Here is a 24,963-nt window from a genome sequence, read left to right as displayed (position 1 = left end):
AACCGGTCGAGAGTAGTGTGTTCACTTTTTCTTCAACAACGTGAAACTTGTAGCCTGCATACCACTTTGCTATAGTACAGTGCAATTATACGAATCACTTTAACGAACATGACGAATATTGGTAATAAAGCATGGCTCGTAGAGACGCGTTATTATCTAAGATATAACATCCTAGTGTCGTTTTTTAGACTTTTACGATCGCGCAGTACGTTTGGACTATTTTCTAACGCAAGATGAAAAACATACGTCGGACTAATAAAGGAAGAGTTACGATAGACGAACAATTAACGCTTTTACGGTACTCATTCGATTGACCTTGTAACGTGCATAGGTCACGTAAAAGATCGGAAAAGGTTCCGTTACATCTTAAAATCGTGTACATTCTTGCGGTTGTTTCTGGTGATACCTGTTTATTTTTTATTTTAAGTCTATTTTGATTCTATCCGATTCAACAGGATTGAACTTTCTGACTGGTTTAAATTTTAAAAATTAATAAAATTTAAAGAAAATTCTGCGACTGTTTCTTATAAGAAATGTTCTTTAGTTGATTTTCATTAATTATCGACTTATTCGTATGTCGAATATCAACATCATTGAGCATTTAAATCTCAGACGATTATATTTCTTATCATTTAAGATACATACATATATGTATACATATATATATATATAGAATATAGAATATAGAATATAGAATATATAGTTAACAAACAAAGAAAATGTTTAAAACATTTGACGTCAGGATATTTAAACGTCGAGGAACTGTAAATTTTTTCTACGAGCAAATATGCGACAAATACATATACATATTATGAAAAAGAGCGACGAGATAAATCAATTCTCACACGTAAGGATCACACAGAGCTCTTCCACCGACGTGCAACTTAATTTCACGTTAAAGTATATTATGTAGAAGTTAATATCCTATAGAGATTTCCTATTTTATTGCTGTAACGATAGTTTCAACGATAGTTGGAATTATTCTACTCGGTGATCAAATTATGCATTTAATTCCACTTCTCTAGACAAGAACCATACGTTCATTGGTTCGGATTTTCCTTTCATAGTGACTGGACCTCTGTATTCCAATAGAAATTGAGGATCTTGATTCTCTGGCATGCACAAATACCTAAAATAACAAAAAATTTATATTAGTAAACAATATCAAATGAATTCTTCGAATTCTATTTCGTTTCTAATCAAAGACTTAATTTTTCTCTATAAAATTAATCAGTTTTCATGATACGCAATTGAAAACGTAAAAACTGTTAGCAAATATAGCATAGGACAGAATTTACCAGTGAAGCCCTTAGAATACTTTACGTAAGGCTTAAATGAATTAGCTCCCCTCTCGTACATTCGTTCGGTTAACATGTAGTCGACTATTCAGAGGTCGACAATCATGAGAATGTTTCGTTACTTATACTATCAGACGTTCTAAATTTTTGTTGAAATCTTTCTTCTTTTTTTTTTTAACTATCGTGATCACGTTTATCGAGAAAATTGTTATCATCCTGGGAAGATGGAAGTGCTTATTGACTGTTATTTCGACAGATTGTTTGCCGAGTTGGAACGCAGTTGTCTCGCTTCGCGATACAAGCGACGAGAACTCGTTGGATATTTTTCAGATGTCATAAACAGTTGTGCGGAAGGTAATATAACCTCTATAATATATTTCTAACTTCTTTAAAGTGAGTACGCTTGAAAAGCAATTGAGAGAATTGGAAACGACGACGGAGAAACTGGTGGTTTATTGGAGAGACATTTGTTACCTTCGCTTTTACCGATTGACCAAGTCAAGGAGTAATAGAGCGAAGAGTTAAGAACAATCAGGAAAAAAAGTTCAATAATCGATAAGAGAAAAGCTTAAATTTAATATTCCAAATAGATTTAATCAAACGTGTTTATATAATCAAATTTCTTATCCGTACGAAAGTTATTCAAACGCAATTACTGATCATTTGCATTTTTTCAAATTTGTTTTGTTCATATTTTCGGCACGATTCTAGACGTAAAAAAAATTACGAAATAACGATACCAAACGATAATAATATTTTAACATATTGTTTGAACTTTTGTTAACTCATCAATCACCTATTGCCTTCAGATATTAAATAAAGCTTTTATTTTTCGCACAAAACGATAGAGGAAGAGAAAAATGCTTATTTAATAAGTTGAGTAATTACTTGTGTTTTTTACATTATATTTATATGTGATTTTACATCACATCAAAGAACGATACAAGAATCGAACAGAATAAACAATAATCATTTTCAATTATCATAAATTTGAAGTCGTTCATCCGATCCTATGAACGTCGATTAAATATTTGTATTTTTTCTTTTAATTTTTTCTCTTTTCGAATTGTAGAGAAATTGCTTCTAGGAATTTTATAAACATATAATACTAATGATTATTGTCATTATTATAATAATTCATATAGATTCTTCTGTTTGTATATTCAGCGGAGAAACTGGACAAGCAAGACGTCTGCGAGAGAATAGTAGAGTCTGCTCTACGTTATCACAACATTACCATGATGGAAAATGGTCAAGTTTGTTTATTAGGAAAATTTCATAATGTTCTTTATGTAGCAGCTAAACTTTGTTTTGATTGGAAGCTACGCAATAACGAGATAGTTACTCGTTTGTTAAACGACATATTCTATTGCGAGAAGACATTTGAAAGAATTTTTGTGGGAGCTATATTTGGTATTAGAGTGACGCATTTTTTGTCCGGTTGGAAAAGCGACTTTGAAGATCGGGAGGAAAATATCAATGCGTTGATATACTTTATGGATCATGCGGTTAAAGGCAAATTGGAATATCGTTGCGCGTCATCAACTATAAAGTCTCGTTTCATTGACGTTCCAATGGAATCTTATGGTCAAGTTGTTCCGCTCAGAGTTGCGATTCAACATGGTGCACCTGATATACTTATGATAATGTTACGATATGGAGCTTCGATAGAATCGGACAACCTGGCACCTTTACCGATAGAAATTCTCCTTGCTAAATTGAACGAATACGATGTTCCATCAGCTAAAGAAAAAAGGAACTTTCCGAAAGATTTAGTAATATGTTTGAAATTACTTCTAAGAACTATACCTACGGCAAATGTAAAAACACCAACTCATATAGCTGCTCAGAGCGGAATCTTTAGCGTTGCTATGTACGAACATTACCCTAATCTTGTGGAACGAAATCTTGTACCTCCGGAAAGAAGTGGATTATGTCCACCTGAATTAATGCATCTTTGTCGTTGTAGTATAAGAGAAATATTGTTTCGAAATTGGGCTCTTCCACACGGCATTCAAAGACTGCAAATACCCCAGACTTTGAGAAATTATTTGGATATAATGTGCGATTGATCGAAATTAATTTCATATTTCTTTCGTATAAATAAGGAAAAGGAAAAGAGTCTATGGAAGTCGTTGATTACGGCGATGGCTCATTTCGAACGAGAAAAGAGATAGATAAATGTTTCCAGAGGTAAAAAAAGATTCTCCTTATCGGTTGATTGGTATTCATTAGGACCGATAAAGACAAGTTCTTTGTGAAAAGTATGGACGATTATGCGGCTCTATAGCCATTACGGTAAAACTATATGATGAACTAAAGCTTTCTAATCTGCTGATCTCCCTAATACTTCGGGCTATTTTCTGGATTAAAGCGTCGTAATTAATTTAATACTGAGAGTCTTATTCGAATTACGAAATTGTGTTTATCTAACTTTGAACGAATCTAAAGCGTGTATCAGATTTAGAAAATTTGAGAAAAATCTTGTACAAAATATACTCCTGAACGAAAATTATATGAACAAGTTTAACTTAAAACGAATTAAAAGTAGAAAAAAGATATTTATTATCGCAACACGTAGGTATTTATAACTTTTAATAAAACAATTAACTCGAACTTGCTGGTAAATATTTTTCAATGCGCAATTAGGCTAATTCGGCACTTTTCGTAATTAGCTGTCCGTTATATATCGAAGAAAAACTTTCTAATTTATTAGTCATTGATCGATGATAAAAGGGAACAGATGTAAGTTAAAGGAACTTGCGTCAAGCACATGGATAACGTGTAAATTACGAGAAAACTATCCGTAATATCGTCATAAGCGACGATCTCGTAAATCATAAAGAATTTCTAACACGACTAAACGCGAAGGGAAACGGCTTTCCCGTCAATAGTACGAGCTGATCGATAATTGCGCGTAATATTCCGACCTTACGACACGCGTGCACTCCTTCCTTTGGAAAATTCATACCTAAATATACGTAAATACCTATGTACGTAATAACGCAACGCAAAGCTGAAAATATTATGGAGAACGGTATAGCGAGTGTTGATGAAAGAGAGTTGAAAGAAAAAAAGAAAGCGGACGAATGAAGAAAAAAAAACCAGAAAAAATAATTGCCTCTTACCTCGGTGCGAACCGCCCAGCACGATTTAATCGCTCGTTTCGTTCTCCCGCGTTTGCCTTCGAGTTCGCTATAGTCGCATATATCGTTTGTGTGTTCACGTGTGTGTATATATCTATCTACGACCATTTTAAAAGTCGATCGTATAACTTTCGATGGAAGTCGATGCCTTTTACTTTGCTTCTACGTATAATGCTGATAAAATCCGTTAGCTCGAACGAACTGAATTTCGAATGAAATTCCAAATTTTAAATCGTATTTCTTAAAATTCCAAGTTTTCACCCACAATGCAACTACTTATTGAGGAGAAAAGATCTACGGAGATTAAACAAATGGAGAAAGATATTTTGAAACAGAAAATCTTTCAAGAAAATATTTTTATCTTCATCGAACGAAATAATATTCGCCGAAATGATGGTCAATGACTCGGCAAGAAATTTTTATAGTATTTTTTAAAATGCCTCTCAACGAATTCTCAGAAGATTTTGCTGAAGTGACGTATTATTCAAACAATGAATTTCTAATTTAGCCTGCGACGATAGACCCTCTATTCTATTATTGTTCTTCCCACTAACATAATGCAAAACTTTTGAAATGTGTGGTCATGATTGAAGTGAAGTGTTGTTCGATTAATAATTTTTTAACAATGTTACCGATTATTGTATTGTACTAATACTTGTAACAGATTTCTATGAAATCAAAGAGCAATACATCTAATTCTTTTATACCACGAATAACGGCCTTTTTCATAATTGAACAACCATATGAAAATAAGAAATAAGATCCAACGTTAATAAACAATAAAATTCTATGAATTGTATTTATAAAAAGTAATAATACTTTTACCTGTAAGCATTCTCCGAAACGTTTATTTTACCAGGTTCTCCGGTGGTTTCCGTCCGACTTGTAAGATTGACAGTATTTCCGAACAAACAATATCGTGGCATACGATGTCCAATAACACCAGTTACAACTTCGCCGCTGTGTATACCGATGGTGATTTTCTACGAACAATTTTATTACAAACAATACGCTATTATTTTTCGATAACGATCAAATCATTCACATTTTCAATACATTTTTCGAACATTGAGATACTGTATTATATTACATATGTCCAGAAAATTAGGAATATACGATTTATTGCTTATTTGCTATTATTATTTTCTTGTACAAAAGAGCAAAAAGAAAAAGAAATACCAACCACAGGTTCTCCATCGATTTGTACCTCATCTGCGGCAAGATCCATCATATCGAGTGCAAGTCGTGCTATACATCGTGCATGACAACGACACGGTTCCGGTAATCCGCTTACAGCCATATATTTGTCGCCTACTGTTTCAACCTGAATTATAGATTTTTTCGAATAAATTAACGTAGTTGCTAATTTGTTTATTACATCTACAATTTCTTTGATTTTCATGGAGCAATTCTGCAAATAATCATGAAATAAAGTTTCTTCCAACGTTATTTGAAAATTTCGATTACAAATTGAAAACTTGTAATTGCTCGGAGAAAAAATCAAATGCTATTACTACAAGTTTATAACTCATAGCTGATTAAAGAAATAATTGAACCTTGTAAACGTTGGGATTTTTCTTGGGATCCGTAAGGACGTCGAAAGCAGTATACAGTTGATTGAGCATGTTAACAATCTTCATAGCACCACTAGAATCAGTATGAGCCGCACAATAAGCTCCAAAACCGACGATTCCCGAGAAGAGAAGTGTTACGCAATCGTATTTCTTTGCAGGTACTGGCCTCGAATGTCGAAGTTCATTCGCCACGGAAATCGGTAATACAGAATATAATAACCTATAAATTACAAGAGATTTTTTATATTTTACCGACAAAAGTTTCAATGAGAATAATAAAAATAATAATTTTTTAATAATAAAAAGTAAGAAACTTATTCTATCAATCATATTTAATTTATTATTAATGTAATTTTCATTTTTATAGATACGACTTATTGCAGAACGTGATATTGCAATGTAATCAAAATGAACGATATTTCCGTCAAAAAAAAGGAAAGTGAAAGAAAACAAATAGAAATAGAGAAAGAGAAAAGTAATTTTCCGAGGAAGAACATTTTACAACACGATAAGAGTTGATTATAGAAGATTTTCATTCAAGGTAAATAGATGAACGAGGCCGATGGGGATCCCTTTATCAGGAAGTTCCGGCCCAACAGAAATCCTTACCTGTCGGTTTTCTGCTTCTCACCGTCGAGTTCGCGATACGTCTGCTGCAGCTTATCGGTGAGTAATTCCAAGTTTCTTGTCAACTTATAATCCGCTTCGAATTGTTCCGACATCAAGACGAGGTCCCTCGTTGCATCGTGTAATGGTACATCGCTTAAGTACAGACCACGTCTATATGATATCAATCAAAAATTAATATAATTATCTAATCTTTCAAATTTTTTTCTTGATTATCTTCTTTTATCTCGTCTTTTACTATAGATATTTTTTTTTATTTACAAATAAATATTTTTACGAATGTATAATAAAAATACGATTGACGATGATCATTTGATATTTTTCCATATAAGAAATTCATTAAATACACAAATATACGACTTTAAATTTGTTATTTTTTCCTCTTTCCTTCTTATTCTTTTCTACTTTAAATGACATAGAAAAGAAGTCATCTAAAAAGTATAAAAGTTACATATGTTGTATGTGTGTGTAGATACGTATGCGTAACCAGTTGCGATTCGAAGAGAAAGAAGAATGAGCACAGGTAATGTCCTTAGGAAAGTAGAAAGTTCTTGCTTCTTGAGTAGGATAAAAGTTAAATTCGACTTGGGAGAGAGCAAAACTACTTGCTAAATCATGCTTTTTCCTTCATAGAAATAGACTGTGTTAAGTTTGAAAAGAACTTAAATAGGTAATAAGCTGACAGACAAGTCGAAGAGTATCATGCAATTGTGATATTGTGATGTAATCGGCAAAGATTTACAATCTAGCTATATATCCACTATTTGTATATTCTTTATAATCTATTACCTCGTAAGGTCGTCGAGATTCATAACACTTGGATAAGAGAGGAAAATCGTCAGATCGCTCTCAGGTATGTACAACATTTGACCCTTTAACAAAAATGGAGAATATTTCGTCACGAAATAAAGCGAGAAATGTAAATTTCTCGAGTGGCTAGTAATTCATTCAACGATCAAGCTTCTTTGCGCGAATGCAAATGTAATTTGTGTTTTAAATGACTATTATCTTTTGAGGGGAAAAAACAAAAGAAAGAAAATTCAATCACTTGATGTAATGGATACCGAGAAAATGACTTCATAAAAGACAAGTCAAGTCGAGTCGAATTTACACTCGACTCGTTAAGTGATCTTAAGCCATACAAATTTCAATCGTACTTTTTCTACTATCAAAATTAACCATATTCTGAAGTGATATTAATTTCTATAAATTAGTTATAATCGTTTTACTAACCTTAAGACGTAGATACGCGTACTCTTCCGAGGATGCAACTCGCATCATTCCCTTTTTAGTCCTCAACACGTAGACAGTGTTTATGTGTGACAGTATGTTTTCAAATGTTAATTCCAAATGCGGCCTGACCTAAGAAGTCGACGACATTATGCAGCCTTGTTTTGCGAGAATTTATTTATCGGGTGCGGAAGTAATGTGCCAGAATTCATAATGCAGTTCGCTGGAATATAATTGACCATCAAAACTCTTTTCGTATGGAGTAGAAATGTCCTGTATAGACTAATTGTGAATATAAAATTGGATAGATATTTATGTGTATTTATATCTATAGAAAATTTTTATAACTTAAACATTTTCTGACATCTCTACTTGAATCTTAAAGTATATATTTGCTTATAGAACGCATCTTATTTCGGTAAAAAAATTATTATAGGAAATAGACGAGTAAATATAAGAGAAAACATATGAGAAATATTTGATTTTCTCCCTTCAAGTAATGTATTGAGATAAGATGAAAATAAAATTTAAAATATCGAGTATTTATATCGTATTTATGTCTATAGACAATATATAGTAACGAACTGATGTTAATACGTAAACGTAATAACGTAACCAGACTGGACACAATGCTCGTGTCACACCTCTAACTGAATTCGAAAGATGTATGATAGTGTGAGCATGAATATGGATGAATTATAGGAGCGAGAGGTTTGGCAACGAGGAATACACGACGCAATTATGTTAGCTCGTTACTTGGTAACAATTAAGATCGAGTTTCGAAAATTAGCCAAGGAAATTAAGCGAGTAAAAGCAAATTAATTATAAATTAATATCATAAGGTAATATTTCAAATAAATCGTCTACGGACGCGATTTAATCTCAATTTTGAAATGTGATTTTCATACCAATGTTTTAATTCAATATTCAATGACGAGTAAAATTATGTGAATGAAAAATTGTTTAACAAAAATCGAAATTGCAAATCTTATTCGATGCAAATATGAATTTTTTACTTACGGCGAAGAGTATGTCGGTTAATTTGCAATTACCACTGCAGACCTGTGGTAAAATACGAGTGATGGTGTAGCCTGTTTGCACTATCGTAAGATCCCGGTCGAACATGATATGGAAAGGAAACACTCTGCAAAACGTAGTGGGGCTCACCTTTGGTTCTATGACAACCAATCAAAAATTTGTATATATCCTGCATTTAAAATATCAAAAATATGTGGACAAAAATATATCTGTATATGCATATTCAAGTAAAATTTCATAAGCTTTTTGATGTTTTATTTAGCGAGGAAAAAATAAAAATTCAGTCTAAAGAATCGATTTAATAAAAGCGAGCTGATGATTTGAACGAATTTCATAACGTCACGTTTTATATACTCGCGATCCAGAGAGTCTCATTAATTCTAACGATAAATCGATTTTCTAATTTAATAGGAATTTTGCATTCCGCATATAGGAAATATATGTTCGAAAGAAATTTATCTTACTCACCAGCAGACAACATTTCATGTTCAACGATCATAGAATTGGAAACGACACCAGGTCCCGATGTATTGGTTATCAAGAATTGCACGTGATCACATTCATTTTTCGTCTTTAGTATCTCCATATCCACATCTGTCCCGTGAAGCTTTTTCGCCACGGTCTGTGGGATAGAAAATTCTATATTTATGCTCTTTCTCCATCGCAAAACATGTTATATTACATACATATATTTTCTGTAATATTTTTAACGATGATTTTGGCGAGTGTTCAAATCTTCAACGTCTATAAAATACCTACATTCCTTCGATTAAAAAAAAGAAAAAGCAGAGTTATTCTGCATTTCTATGAAATTGAGAATATTTGATTAGATATTTTCACGAAATATGACAAAGCATTATGCATCTATATAATACTCTATAGGCGGATAGAAAGATGTATTACGTAACAAAAAAATTGTCTCGTCTAACATAATATGAAATTCTATAATATTTCGTATAAAAAATGAGTAGATATATAATAGTAGATATATGAATATACCTTAACGATTCCAATAACAATATGTTCCAAACCCGGTCGATCCGAGTAATAGTGTAATACCAAAGCACCATCTTCTGGTCTTTCTGTACATCGAAAAGATGGTGCCCTCATTCCAGGATACAAAGTACCCAAATGATCATGAAGAGCATCTAGATTCTAAAATAACAAAAACGCTTATCTTTGAAATACGTGTTCTCGCATTTATAATAACGCATTTAAACTAATTCAATATTTGATATTTTAAATAATAGACATTATCCACAATTTGAAACAATAATTAATAAGGATATTTAATCCTATTGGATATAGTAATATAAAGGAGGAAAAGATTCAAAGAAATGATTCTATGACATACTATTAGCAAAGTAGAAAAATGTCTAAAGTCGTTTTACTGAAAAGAACGGATCGTGTAAATGATTGAGCACGACATTTTTAAAACAGTGTAAAGGATGAGAGGAAAATAAGATTTTTCAAAAATTATGACAAGAACGTAGAGTACTAAAACGTGAAACCACGTGTGATAAAAGCTGAAAATAAAAAATCCGAACAAGCAGAAGCTTCTTAATGGGTTTCACCTGTTTTCTTATCTTATATTATCTCTTTTTCTTCCTCTTTCTCTCCCTTTTTTACTCTAAAACGTTTGTTTAGTCTAAAAAAATTGCTTGCCTGACTCGACTCGTTTATCCAAATAGAATCATTTTCTAAATCTTCCCCCTTGACTGATGTGTCTCTAATATGCTTGCAAGAACGATGGATGACTTATCCTAACGAAGAACCGGTTAGACGAGAAGTATCAAGACGAATTATGACATATCATCATTATCTCGAATACATAAAAAATACGAGAATCATGTCAATGGAATTAATTTTTAAAAATACATACACTTTGAAAAGAAACAAAATTTATGATCTCTCAAAACCGACTAAATTTTATTCTAAATTATTATTAATTTAGAAAATCGTCAATTTTTGAGAATTGATTTACCTGCAAGAAGTCTCTGGGTGTTGCCCCTAGAACTTGAAGGATTTTGTCATATCCAGAATCCTGACAGAAGTCGAAGAACATTCGACCGAAAAGTTCCAATATATCATTTGCAGGAATGTCTGAGAAATGAAATAAACTTAGTAACTATAGAACTTGTTTACAGCTGCAACAGATTATTACAGTTAAACTCCCATACACATTTCTGTTTCATGAACTGGTTCATTATTATATAAGGCATGTATTTGGTTTAATTATTTATACGGTGACATCACAATTGTTAATATACTTAATTATTATATATTTACTTGACTAACGGATGTCAAGTTATGGGTTGATAATATACCATAATACATCAAACATTACGTATTATTGTGTATAAATAATATATAATTCTGTTTGTTCCGTTTGTTTCATTAATAAATTTGAATAATTGAACAATATCAAATAGATATCTGTATATAAAATACTTTAATTAAAATAGAACCGCAGGTGATTGAAAAGTATTGATATATCTGTTAAACACGATTATAAATATTAATCATGTTAAAAAATAATATACATACTCAATCGATTGACAGCTGCTCCTATAAGATTATAGGTAATTTCATCGTCATAAATTTGTCGTACTAGAAATTGTCCATCCATATTAATGGCAGCATCTTTCCTGGAGTAATAAAAATGTGGGAATTTAATTTGCTCATATAAGCATACCTATGAGAGCAATTAAACGTAGAGGAAGATTAACAATGACATATATAAGCAATAAAATATAAGAGATAGGTTGTAAAACGTGCAAACAAAATAGTATTTAGCAATTATATTCACGTTTAAATAAACTATGAAAAGTAAACGAATTACAAAGGGCAATAACAACTATTCATGAGCCCTCTAGTAAATAATAAAGAAAGCATGATGTAGAGCGCTAGGAATATTAAGTTCGTTTAAAATAAAACTTTATTCCTTTTGCATCGATAAATATGTACCAACATTTATGTCTGTTTCATCTTATCTTAACTGCTCATTGTACATTTTGTAGTAAAACCAAATATTTTCATAATCTAAACCCTCTTATTTAAATACATATTTTTTCTATTTATTTGTTTAATATATTGCTATTCCTTTGATATAATTTAATTTTAAAAATTATTTTCAAAAGCTTTACATAATTTTATAAAATCTATTATTAATATATAATTAATTAAATTCTTTACTTGGATACCAATTAAAACAAGTAAAAACTGTATAAGAAAATATGAACTTTGAAATTTAATCGTAAATTTTACAAAAACAATGTTTAAATGAAATATAATCAAATTATAATATTCGAAGTAAAGAAGAAGTTCGAAATAAAGACGTGCAATTTACAAACACGACGCCATTGCCGAGAGAGCAACCGTGAAACCTCATTTAGGCTGAGTAAAGTGACCCTCTTATATGAGCCTCTAAGTGCCTTCGTAGCATTTCAGTTTCAGGGTAACTTCTATTTTCAGTACAATGGCGAAACACAGGGTACGTGAAAATTGTTGTCGCCCTACGTAACAATTCCTTCCAATTAAAACTAAATCAAGTCTTATTAAGATTTCTTCAAAAATAGAACACTTCTTGAAAATATCAATCGATATAATGATAATAACTATATTTATGTCAACCTTCATTAATAAAATTACTAATTAGATATTACTATTTAATCTTTCAGTTGTCTAGTTCCAATTAAATCATTAATTAATTCTTAACATAGAAAATATACAAGAGATGAATTTGCTCGTTTATTATTATTATTATAGCAAACTATTCCAACACGTCCTAAAGCTATCGAAACATATACATGCTAATTTGATTCTAATAATGTTATGAATTAATATTATTTCTATTACTAAGAAAATATAATACATGTTTTAATCGTTTTTTCATAAGATTGTTTTATTATGAGATTCATCATAGATATATTTGTAATTATAGAAGTAAAATTAATAGTTATTTAATAAAGATAGGGAAACAATATTTTACTTGAAGCGATCTTAAAATGATATTCTACTTTCGGTAAATTTATATAAACTGCATTCACATTTTAACCTTCTCGAAGATATTTTGATAATTTGAAGTAGTCTATAATTACAAGAGTATACAGCAAGTCTGATTAAAGATTTAATCAAATAACTTCATTAAAATAATTAGAAGTGCTTCAAATAATCATAGTAAATGAAATTAGAAAGTGATCTATAATAAAAGGATATTTTCTCGTAAAATTTACAATTACCTTTCCTCGTCAAATTTCTTTTTCTTTATTTTACTGTTTTTAATCAACCCTTTGTAGAAATTGAATAGTTCAGCTAAAGCGTTTAAAATAAAATACCCCGTAATCCCTTATACAGACTCGACAGTCGTAGGTGGATAACCAGATGGAGTAAACGATGGGATTTTCTGTTGAGACGTAAAAAAAGTAAAAGTATCGATGCGAGATTTCGAGAATAATGGCATCGTCTTTCGTTTGAAGAAAAACGAGGCAAACGAACGAGCTTTTAGGCAATGTGCTAAGAGTTGAAAGGTTTCGTGTAATGCAATCTTTCATTCATTTGGTTGTAATTCGAACTTTAACGACAGCATTTGCTCTTTCTTAAGAACGTTTTATGCTAGGAAAAATAAATTGTATTTTATACGTATTAACTTAAAAGGTAATATCACAAACAATCTACTCCTTTATTAAACTTTATGAAAGATAAAAAGTAAACCTTATTAAATGATGTTTTACCTTTTACAAAAAAATTTCAAATTTTAATGAATTTAACGGAAATTTAACGGTTTTAATAGCAAAAGAAACATACTTTAAGAAAATTATATCACAGTTAAGAAAAGTAATGAATATGATTGTAAAAAAAGACACAAGTGTAATTTACATTCAAGGATTGAAGCTCGACAAATACCAAGGATCATAATATTGAATACAATCAGTACTCGAAACAATAAAGACTACCGTGAAAAGCTTAAGTTATTCTTTCCGAGTTGATATCATTGTGTTTAAAAAGATATCATATAAAATTAATATTGTTTATTCTCTCATTTTATTGATATTAGATACTTCAACAATTAAATGTAATAAACAACCTAGCCAGTCTCTTTATATGCAATGACCTGATATTGTATATTGATAAAAACTTTTATTCATAATTTCGGTATTAAATAGACAAGAGAAAAAACAATTTAATGGGTTTTGCTAGTTCTATCTAGCATAAAAATTAATTTCTGTTCGAAAATAATCGAGAAAAAAAACACATACATGCGCATTTACTGCGCAAGTATGAAAAGTGTTGAGTGTGTGCAACTGATAAGAATATTAATACGATACAAAAGAGCTATTTTACAGTGTCATTTACTTACCCGAATGACCTACGACTTTCTTTTCTTTTTCTCCGACAAAATTAAAACAATAAAAAGAAAAAAAAACTTCCATAATTTTATTTGTTTTTATATGAATATTCCGATGATATTGTATAACATTAAAATTTTACACACGACAATATTTTTTTCGTTTTATATTAATATTCCGACGATGTTATAAAACATTCTCATTTTATAAACATTAAATGAATCGAATATTTTGTTGAAACTATTTCAATAAAAAGAAGTATATATAATACATAATTACAATTAGAATAGAAACTTCATTTATAAAGTGATTTCTTCTTAAAGTTTCCTTTATTTTACTCTAAATCTAAATAGCTAGATAATCAATTTAAGCACTGAATTCGCTTAGCCAGTAATGATTTCTACAAGTTCTATATACATTGTCCATTAAGTGAAAGTGGAGAGAAAAAAAAATCAACAGATCAGTTCGATCGAAGCTAGAAAAGGCAAACTGAAAGAAAAATCGTCTTCCTGGCTTTTACGAAATTACGAAAGGAAACGAGGTGCATCGATCTTACCGATAAACGACATTGATAGTTGAAAAGCACGTGGTCGGAACAAGAAGGAATACATTCGATCTATCCAGGACGTGCTGTGAAAACGAAGAAAAACGAGAATCGAACGAGCTAGCTACGTGTCTAAAAAGGTGAAGAGAGGATAAATGTGATACATGTAAACAAGCGATAAAGATAAATACTAAAATCATCTCATGCAGAGTAAATTTCTATTTGATGCCGAAAACAACGATATCTCAGTTAGCTCTTCTGGTAATTTTCTTTTTTATTTTGTTACATTTTACCTACTTTATTTCATCCCATGTCTCGCTGCCAAAGTTCTTCACAACGAGGAGCTCGAGAGCGTAATTCACGAAACCGTACTGCACATATAAAAAAAAGCATAGAAGAGATAAGAAAAAAAAAGAAAAAAGAGAATTCGATTAAAAACGGAGGGAAAACATGAAAATCACTGGGGGATGATCGTTTCAAACGCTCTACTCGAGGGATGTAATTAAATGAACAAAGCTAAATCTGAGTTGTCACATGCGACACAGTTTTCATGAGTGATTCGAGTCAACGTTAAAGTCGTCCTAAGCTATATCCTCTTTTTATTTCTTTCTTTCTTTCATTTAAAGTTCGTTAAAAATAATTTTCCTTCTCCGTGTCACCCTTTCCCTTTCCCTCTCCTTCTTCCTCCCGCTTGACCTCTCGCCCCTTTCCCACCCCTTCTTCCCTCCCACCATCTCTTCACGACGCGTTAAACGAGTGTTCGAGATAACGAAAGAAGATCGGAACGGTGATCGGGAAGAGTTGACAAATCGATCTTTGTTCCGAGAACGTACCATATCTTCGGTTGACTCTGCGATCTAGCTGACTGGAAGCGACGAAATAATCTCTCACTCTTTACGTATCATTCCATTCTAATTGGCATAGAATGCCGTGTTTACCTCGTGCACACGAGTCGCGTACTGGAAGACGCACGACTGTACGCTCCGAAACGATAAGTATCGATTTTCTTGCTGGTACGTGCGCCACCTGGTGTTCATGCCTCTGTAACATTGCTCCCTCTTCTTTCCTTCTCACCACCCCCTCTCTTTCTCTCTTCGTTTCTCTCTTTCACCCTCTTTCCACATATTCTATCCAACACACCCTCAAAACCACCAACGGCCGGTGTTCTTCTTCGATTCGTAGACCACTGCTACCACTGACAAAGACGATGAGAAAGACGATGACATGACCTGGAATCAACAAGACTCGATATATCCTCTTTTAGTCTTTCCTATTTATTTATTTATTTCCTTTTTCCCTTTTCTTCATTCTTTTTACCCTTCTATTCCTTTTCTCCTACGTACTACTTCGATTTCTTACATCTAATACCTCTTCTAATCACCTTTCTCTCGTTTTATCCTTCTTCATTCCTTCCTTCCTATCTCATTTTAGACAATTGAATTCTTACTTACTTGGTACCAGTGAATTCCGTTTGAATCACTCTGAAAAGATGTCATGAGTTTGACGTGATTCCGTTGAAACGTTGCCTCCCTTGTGTTCTAGCTTGGATGGATTTACTTTGAACTCCACCAAATCTTGAGGTCCGGTGGTTTAATGAATTAAGAGAGGAGAGAATATTTCCTTCTTGGTTTATTCGAACGAAAATGCAATTCAGTTTCAACTCTTATTAACATTGCAGAAAGCTGAAAGTTTACTTTGCCTAGGGAAAGGATAAATAAATGAATAAAAGCAAAATAAAGAAGAAAAGACGGAAGAAAATAAAAGAATTTCGAAATTCTTCGACCGAGATAATACCAGGTTCTAACTTGTTATATTCTTAATCTTTATGATAAACTCAAACAATCGTTTATCTTTGAAGAGAATTGTTGACTGCACCTTTCCAAAGTTTAATTATCCTATAACATTATTTAAAGGATATCGATGATACACGTTTAGTCGACACACTAGATATTATAGGTTCAAAGCAGCTTTACACTTTGACGTATCTTTGATATACGAGAGACAACTGAGGGCGCCCTTCACGTTTTCTCTATGGTAGACCTAACGTACCCATTTTATCCAAATTTTGAATTATCTATCAACCCTATCAAGTATTCGAAGTAAGTCCAAAGGGAAATGATATACCGCAATCTAAAAATAAAAAATGTATTTTCTCGGAATTATAATTTTTCTAATTTAATATTGATAACTGTCGAGTTTGTCCGCGTGAATGAAAATATCAATTTTTAATTTCAAGATTATAAATATTGCATAAGCAATTATATACATTAATTTGATCTTTGTTAACGATGTTACATTACAAAATTCAACAAGTTTAAACAACAACAAGTTTTGAAAAAAAATATGTTCAAATATTTTATTTAATTTTAAAGAATATTAAAATTTTGATCTTACTGTAACAACGTTCATTTATTTTCTTAGGCAAAACAACAAAGCAAAGTAACTAAATAAAAATAATACAAGAAAGTAATCTTATTTAATATTAAAAGCTCTTGGCCGCGCGCTTTTATATCACATTACTCGTAGACTCGACTCTTACTACCTCGTTTATTCCTTTACTCTTGCTAAAGCATTCTTTTGCGTTCTTTTAACACAAAAACAATTACACCGATGCATACCGAGTAATACAGTAAATGAGAGGAATGTGATGATAAGTTAAAAAGAATTTCATTTGCTTTTGAAGAGTGTTATATAGTCACTATTTTCGATATAGTTACTTATTTTCTTTCTTGAAAAAATCCCAAATTTTTTTCCCGTGCTGAGTTGTTCAGAGATAAAAATCTTAATCGTTTCGAATTTCCTTTTCAAAATAATTTAGGAAAAATTTAACTTACACTCGAATTCGGTATTGTATAGGTATATAATTAAAATGAGAACCTTGTTGTATCTAAACAACTCTCTTAGCAGTTCTCTTTGGAAATCTTCGTTGATAATTTACGAAATAAATAAATCCCAATGAAGACGTTAAGCTAGAGTGAAATTTTTGTATGAGTTATGGAAACATGATGATATTATTCATAGTAAATGTGCTGTCGAAACCGAGAAAAATAAAATCGTCAATAACTGGAGGAACATTTTCCTTTTCCCTAAAAGTTTCGGTACGGTCGCGAAACATTTTCTGCCACTTAGGAAGAAAGTGCACTCAGTAGATGTAGGTATATAATATAGCTACCTATATAACTGAACCTCGTGATTCAGTGAAATCGTATCCTTTTCTGAAAACGACGAGACTTGGGTATTTTCTTTCGCTTGGAGTAAAATAGCACGTGGAAGGAAGCATTCTAAGAAATGAAAGTTTAATACGCGCTTGAATTTGAACGTCGGATCGGTCTCCCCATCTTCGAGTTCCATAACATGGAGATAAGTCTATACGGAGGTAAGAAGAAGAAAACTTCGACGGGAAGATCTTTGAGGCGTGTAAATATTTAGAGTTTAACAGGTACTTTGGAAATTACGCAACGCTGACATCTTAAGAGTGAAGTACTATTTAAAGATGACCCGGCTTTTTTGGACCAACTTCGGTCGAATACAATAACCGAAAAAAAAGAATGATAATTTCTATTTGAACTACTTCTATCAAGATTATACAAAAAAAGAAAGAAATTGGAAACGTCAAACTTGAAAAAGTAAGCGAACGAAAGATTGACATTTTTAATTAATTCGCCGGAATGCAAGATGTGAACATTGACTTTCATTTATTTTATTTTCAATTTCAATTTTAAACGTAAATATCTGTAGATATTATCAACTATCAAGGTGAATTTACAACAAAGTATTTTTTATAGAATTCTTATTAATAAGGAGTATATAATTGTATAAAATTTAGATCTATACGGTAGTCTCACGAATGACTTGATTCGCAATATCATAATCGTTATGAATAATATAATCGTATAAGTAGATATTCCTTACGTGTAATTCAAAGAAGAAGCAACTAGCAACTTGGTATCCCATTTTCATAATAATCGATAGAAATCTATGTTGGACCATATGACCAAGTTAATCCTGATGCTCTTTCTCAAACGAATTCCTAACATTGAATCTCTGGCATTTGACTTTTACAAAGAACTTTTTTCTCCAACAAAAAGAAATGGATATGAGAATCGTTCGATTTGAAATCCGTATTTTTTCTCTCTCTCTCTTTTTTTCAGAATTATTATCGATACTGGATAAAGATACATATACGTTAGTATCGTTGAACAGCTGGAACAAATGGATAACTAGGGAGAATAAATGGGAAACAGAGAGTGTAGTACAAATAAGATGAAATTAATAATATATTATTATATAGTTATGCGATGATCAAATGAATTATTGTATTACATACATATATGTATATAGTAAATAGGTTTCGTGACAAATAATACTGTTTGCTATGCATACCATAATAAAGTAGTTATAATTTGATAATGAAAGCCATTAATTTTCATCCCCCAAATTCGATTTATATTCAACATAACAAAACTATTCAAACGATCATTATTACCAGTTTATATGAGATAGAACTAGAAACTTTTACCGAGGAGATAAAAGCAGTCGAATATCAATGATAAATTTCTTCTTGCAATAATATATCTACGTTAACTTCCGTCATGAGGAATGATCAATTCTCTACTACGAAAGAGAAAGAAATAAAGTTGTATAAGTACGTCAATACTAAAGAACGAACACTTGAAGTTTTACGAGAATGCTCATTCTCTTCTAATAGCCACTACCACTACTATCACTACATCACTCTTTCGTTCTAAGTTACGAAGTACGGACGAGAGATTTTACTGTCCCTAGAACAAAACGATGCCGGCAGCCATCGATCGATGGAATTAAATGGTTCTATGTGATTTAAGGTATCTCGTACGTTTTTCAGAAAATGATTAATAATCATTGTTTTTGACAACGAAAATTCTGTCGCCGTAGTTTGAAAAGGCAAGCATATCAAAATATAAAAAAGGGACGGATAAAGCAAATAATATTACATTATTGCTAATCGAAAAAAACTCAAGAGCAAATAAATTTTAGTAACTGGTATTCGAAGGGATCCAAGAGAGAAAATAAGAGTCCTTGAAGAATGTCGAAGAAAGAAGTAAAGTAAAGTTTTAGCCTTTAAAATTAATGAACTTAATTATGAAAAGAATTTAGAAATTCTTCTTCAAGTTTGATAGTACTATCGGAAATTTATATAGGATTTCAATTGAGTAAACTTTCTTTAAATGGCTAACTAAATGGCTATTTATTTATATAGTATAATGTGGAAAGAAAAAATTGTTGGATAAGTGGAAATATTGCGCAATTTGTTCAAACAGAATATTTCCATAAAAAGGGACGAAGCAATCCTCTTGACTTTTTTATTAAAACGACGATTATATATTTCCATTGGCCTTCTAAAAGTATTAAAAAAGCAATTAAGTTGCTACATTGCAACTTAAATTGCCATTTTAAATGAATCAAATTAATAACTCAATATTGCTTGGAATATTTGAATTTAAATCAGGTTTTAATTACGCGCTCTTAGACTCCTAGTCAATTTCATAGGGGAGCTGAAGTTCTTGCATAACAGTGTATTTATATTTAAAGAAATATTTACATCCAATATTAACGCAAGAGATGTTCGTTACAAAAGCCTACTACTTTGTTAACCTCATTGGAAAATCTCATTAATTCAATAACGCACGTCACATAATTACGATATGTATTTCGCAAACATTTCATAGATTTCCGATTATCTTAGAAATAATCAGAAGCATCATTACAAATCGTATTATTAATAAATTGCAAGCAAAATCAAGTAAGGAATATTAAAAAACTGTTATATTGATATTCCGATCAACTATACCATGCCAATTTTTGAAATTCGCGATGTGTTTTCTATGTAAGTATGATTATTTCTCGAAACTTTATTCTAAGAAAAAAGCAAAAATGAAGGAAGGAGCTTACAAGGGTGAGGATGAACTTCGTCCTCGCGTAATCGGACGTGGGAAAATAACCGAACTGAGATTAACCCACTTTTGATTCCCAGACTATTTTGGATGGACGGAACGGAACAGTTATACGCGCGCGCAGCTCAACGACGTTTCGCTCGATTATACCGGCTGAGTAATAGAAAAAGAAAGATAGAAATAGATTGAGAGAGAGAGAGAGAGAGAGAAAGAGTGATAGCGTAAGATAAAAATTCTAGGAAATATAGCTGAGAATAAAAAGCATTCTCCTGGAAAAATAGATAATTTCTTCGCATAAAAAGCGAAAAAGAGATCGACGAATATTCGTTATCCTCAAGGCAGAAGGTCGTTCAAACGGATGCGTTTCCCGAGGCGTAACGAAAAGGACGGAAGCTCGAAGACGATTTTAGAACGTTTCCATGTCGACTAGTTGCGTGAATTATACGACTAAAGATCTAGCCTAATGGATTTAAGCAAGGGCGCCACAGAAATATATTATAGCAACTAAGATGTTCATATTTTTTGTGAAAAATAGGTATAATGCGTGGATAAGGAACGGGTACTTGTTCTTTTATACATATTCTCCGTACGCAAGACGAAAGAGGATAATGGTGCTTTCGTCTCGTGGTACTTACACGGTCTAGCGAAAATAGCCCCCCACACTTTCGACTTGACTTTGCACTTTCGAGGATGAAGAATACAGTTTCGCAAGGAAAATTTCCTTCGCGTTAGCGGTTCTAAAATAATGTGTCGGAAACTAAGTCATTGTTTTAATAAATCATGCATACATATTATAAAATAAAGAATACATCCTTATATCAAATTAATCGGACATAACGATATCGATATGGGTATATTTATTTCGTCTAGACAAGTCACTGAAGTAATAATATCGAAATAAAAGAAATCACATCGTCGATAAAGTAAATCGACCTTTTTAGAGATAAGTAATCTCGAAAGAAAACAAACAAGCAAACATATCACATAAAGATTCTGAATATAACACTGTATAAATTCGACGTTCTATGAATGAGTCAATAGTCAATGAAAAATATTTCTTAATGAACGTAACACGTGAGGTAGATAGATAAATTTATAGACGTGGAAATGGTGAGACGTCTTTTGGATGACGATTAAAAGATGTAATATGTCCAATATCCACGTTCGAACCGCTCTTGTGACAAAGCGAGAAAATCCATTCTCTCTCTCTCTCTCTCTCTATCTCTATCTAGTTCGAAGAAGAAGCCGGAGGTGCGACAATAGTGGTGACCCTAACGCAGAAATGATTGACGTCATTGGATGCCTCGCGAGATGGCCCGTATTATTGATTTTATATCGCGTTTAGAAAGGCTGCTTCGAACTACGTCGCATCCCAAGAATTCCATTCCTGCACCCTTCTCGATTTTTCTAATGAAACGCGATAGGAGCTTCTACCTTCTCTACTAGGAGCGACCATCAATTATCAGCGTGATCTTAACATCCGGCCACGATCGACGTCGGCTTTTTAAACTTTTTCTCTAATCGAGATATACGTACGCCTATACGTATATCTAAGCAAATACCCTGCTAAGATGGATCCCATTCTTAACGATTATTGAACGTTCCCATTAACGATATCGGTCAGGTTCAAAAAAAGGGGGACATTCTTAATGCTCGGGAAATTGAAGTTTGATGTAAGTGGAATCGATCGAACTCCAACTTTAAATTTTTATCTCAGGTGGTACAGCTCGATGATTGTGTCTCGAGAGTATCCTCCTATGATCTACATGTATACGTCTATTGCATATCTATAGCTAAATATGTCGCTACATAAACTCTCAAATAACCTTACACTGTCATATGCTTGCCTTAAGGCTTACAACTGTTACTTCCTTCTTCTTTCTCATCTTCTTTTTTTCTTCTTTCCCCTTTTCTTTTTCTTTTTTTCTTCTATAGCAGGTGGTAAAAGGTAGTAGGATCGATGGAACCTTTTATCTTTTTGCCTCGTAACCGAGATTTTCCAACGGATTACGGCCGGATCGAATTTCTCTGTGTAAAGTAGCGTTGCTCGAGAATGTTAGCAAGATACTTCAGCCGGATTTCAATCCTTTGAGAGCCCGATTCGAATCGACTCGATTGAGATACGGGGCGATTAAGAACGATCTACTCGTACCGTGTTTGTCCCCTCAAACGCGTTGAGAAAGCCTTTTGCTCCTACCTTTTCGAAGAAAAGAATTATTCGATTGTTTGCCACATAGATCTATTACTTTCTTCTTCTCTACCAAAAATCTTTTCAAGTTCGTCATATTTAGAACTTTACCAAAAAAAAAGTTTGGATTTTAAATAATCTTAAATTATATAGAAGAAATGTTTGTCTAATTATGAACTGTTAAGATCGATAATTTAATCTTTACTTTGAATGAACCCTATTTTAAAATCAAATTCTGTGAATGAATCTAGGTCAAACATACTTTTACATGATAAATATTAGAAATACCTCCTTGTCCTTAATTTATCGAGCCAAGTTCTAAGAATCTATATTCTTTGGGCACGAATTACTTAACAGGTGGGTACGAAAACATACCTGTTTATCACTGAATCCAGGACACGAGTTCTGGAAATGTATATAGGTCAACGACGTTCTCATATATCACCTGTTAAAAGTATAGATTATATTTTTCTTTTTTATCTCATTGAACTTTCTTTCCAAATTCATGATATTCTTTTAATTCCTTTATCTACGTGTTTATCTATCTACCTTGAAATAATGTCGATGATAATAGCTTATTTTCTTAAATGTAAAATACAAAAGAGAATTTATCGATAAAACCAGCAGCAATAGCTTCATATCGGAGCATACCTTTATAAAACGTACAAAAAGGAAGAAAATTTCGATTGAAAATAACCAGTCGAACTACGATCCACGTCCGAATTCACGCCGAAGGCCTGTCGATACGAGATGTTGCCAGAAAGCGGACGCATATCAACACTTACCCGGAGCAAATATCCGGGACATCTCGCGGATCGAATCAACTCTTCCCCTTTACCGCCCTATAGCTCGTACACCGAAACGGCCGGGTAAATTGCATTTTTATGGAACCTTGCCATCGGTTACGCGTATCGCACCGATTCTTATTGATATTCATTGGTCACGAAGAAACGATGTTGTACGACTGCAAAAGCGACCTATTCACGACGCAATTTTATCAGAGAGAAAAAAAGAAAAAAGAAAAAAGATGGTACGCTGGTGACTGCAACAGCAAATTGTTCTTGTATGGATAATGGTTACTAAAATTTTTAAATCTCTCAATACTACTTCTCCGCGTTACAATTTGCTTTTTATTTTTTTATCATTTTAAACTTTGAATCGTTTTATTAGTAAACATTGAAAAACGAGTTTAAAATATTACTATGACGATTCTACATATTTAATAATATCTTATTTTCTTCTGATATGTCCTACTTTCATTGTAACCATTCCATTATTTGTACACTTCCTTTAACCCATACAAGGTAATTTGGAAAGACGATGCGATCGTCCTAAATTTATTATCAACATTTAAATTGGAAATACCATTTACACGATGAAGAAGACGGACAGCAATTTCTTGCTCGATTAGCCAGCTCCAATAACGCTCTGGATGTCTAACGTAATGATGCAAGGTTAAACATCAAAGTTTCGATTCGGTCAAGTTACCTTGGCCTGAATGATTGATCGTTACTCACATGAAATATTTAATACTTCTCAATTAACGTAATAATCCAATTTATTGAACTACGTGCTAATTGTTTAAATCGACTGGTTGTTAGAAATAAATAGCGTTCAAGATAATCGTGTAACTCAATATTAATATTGGAGCTCTTAGAAATAAAAAGAAAAATAATTCTAGAACATTCTTTAGTACGTTTATAAGTGATATAACGTGGTAATAATTTTCAAAAGAAATGTTCTCGTAAAGGAAACGAGCAAAATAAGAGTTTCGTTTCAAGCGGATCACGTATAAGCCACAATTTGCGTATCATACATACATACCTTTGAAATCTAAAACCTGAGTTATTCCAAATATGTCATATAAAGCATGATTGATCTGAAAACGTTTCTCAATACATCTGAATACTAAATTTATAGATATCTATACCTAAATATTATATGAATAGATGTTGAAAATTTTAAATTGATACTTTCATATAATTTCTTTAAATTTTAATAGATTATAATTCGAATTAAAATTGTGAATTAAATTTT

The 24,963-nt window shown here is 32.1% G+C and overlaps 2 protein-coding genes and 3 long non-coding RNA genes across 5 annotated transcripts; 2 read left to right on the top strand and 3 right to left on the bottom strand.

Annotated features, from left to right (window-relative positions):
• Positions 1-393: 393 nt before the first annotated feature.
• Positions 394-16,347, bottom strand: LOC122520843 (guanylate cyclase soluble subunit beta-1). Its single transcript, XM_043641150.1, has 15 exons — positions 16,257-16,347; positions 15,639-16,034; positions 15,103-15,176; positions 11,461-11,561; positions 10,898-11,016; positions 9,913-10,068; positions 9,382-9,535; positions 8,896-9,050; positions 7,879-8,007; positions 7,435-7,517; positions 6,628-6,798; positions 6,001-6,238; positions 5,628-5,768; positions 5,270-5,427; positions 394-1,129 (listed from the first exon to the last, which is right to left on the bottom strand). The coding sequence occupies exons 2-15, from the start codon at positions 15,639-15,641 to the stop codon at positions 1,000-1,002; spliced, it is 1,812 nt and encodes a 603-aa protein (XP_043497085.1). The 5' UTR covers positions 15,642-16,034; positions 16,257-16,347; the 3' UTR covers positions 394-999.
• On the top strand, positions 1,139-5,243 carry LOC122520844. Its single transcript, XM_043641151.1, has 2 exons — positions 1,139-1,652; positions 2,466-5,243. Exons 1-2 carry the CDS (start codon positions 1,523-1,525, stop codon positions 3,368-3,370), a joined length of 1,035 nt encoding a protein of 344 aa, XP_043497086.1. The 5' UTR covers positions 1,139-1,522; the 3' UTR covers positions 3,371-5,243.
• A 1,341-nt stretch (positions 16,348-17,688) lies between the features above and the next one.
• LOC122520846 lies at positions 17,689-19,086 on the bottom strand. The gene is made up of 3 exons (XR_006304622.1): positions 18,718-19,086; positions 17,978-18,086; positions 17,689-17,774 (listed from the first exon to the last, which is right to left on the bottom strand). It is a non-coding gene; the product is annotated as an uncharacterized LOC122520846 (long non-coding RNA).
• Positions 18,006-19,215, top strand: LOC122520845. The gene is made up of 3 exons (XR_006304621.1): positions 18,006-18,181; positions 18,245-18,431; positions 18,957-19,215. It is a non-coding gene; the product is annotated as an uncharacterized LOC122520845 (long non-coding RNA).
• Positions 19,216-22,726: 3,511 nt separating this feature from the next.
• LOC122520847 lies at positions 22,727-23,374 on the bottom strand. Its single transcript, XR_006304623.1, has 2 exons — positions 23,302-23,374; positions 22,727-22,935 (listed from the first exon to the last, which is right to left on the bottom strand). It is a non-coding gene; the product is annotated as an uncharacterized LOC122520847 (long non-coding RNA).
• Between the last annotated feature and the right edge of the window lie 1,589 nt (positions 23,375-24,963).

The sequence above is a fragment of the Polistes fuscatus genome, unplaced genomic scaffold, assembly GCF_010416935.1.
Source record: "Polistes fuscatus isolate 324 unplaced genomic scaffold, CU_Pfus_HIC Scaffold4, whole genome shotgun sequence".
Taxonomy (NCBI): Eukaryota; Metazoa; Arthropoda; class Insecta; order Hymenoptera; family Vespidae; genus Polistes; species Polistes fuscatus.
Note: the sequence above shows the minus strand (reverse complement) of the source record. Positions and strands in the feature narration are given on the sequence as shown.

Bases quoted from the DNA above. Each gene is read 5' to 3' on its own strand.
- LOC122520844 (XM_043641151.1), top strand. From the start codon at position 1,523: ATGGAAGTGCTTATTGACTGTTATTTCGACAGATTGTTTGCCGAGTTG. The intron at 1,653-2,465 runs GTAATATAACCT...TTGTATATTCAG, and splicing joins CATAAACAGTTGTGCGGAAG to CGGAGAAACTGGACAAGCAA.
- LOC122520843 (XM_043641150.1), bottom strand. The intron at 9,536-9,912 runs GTATATTCATAT...TCTATCCCACAG, and splicing joins TTGTTATTGGAATCGTTAAG to ACCGTGGCGAAAAAGCTTCA. The intron at 6,799-7,434 runs GTAATAGATTAT...GATATCATATAG, and splicing joins AATCTCGACGACCTTACGAG to ACGTGGTCTGTACTTAAGCG.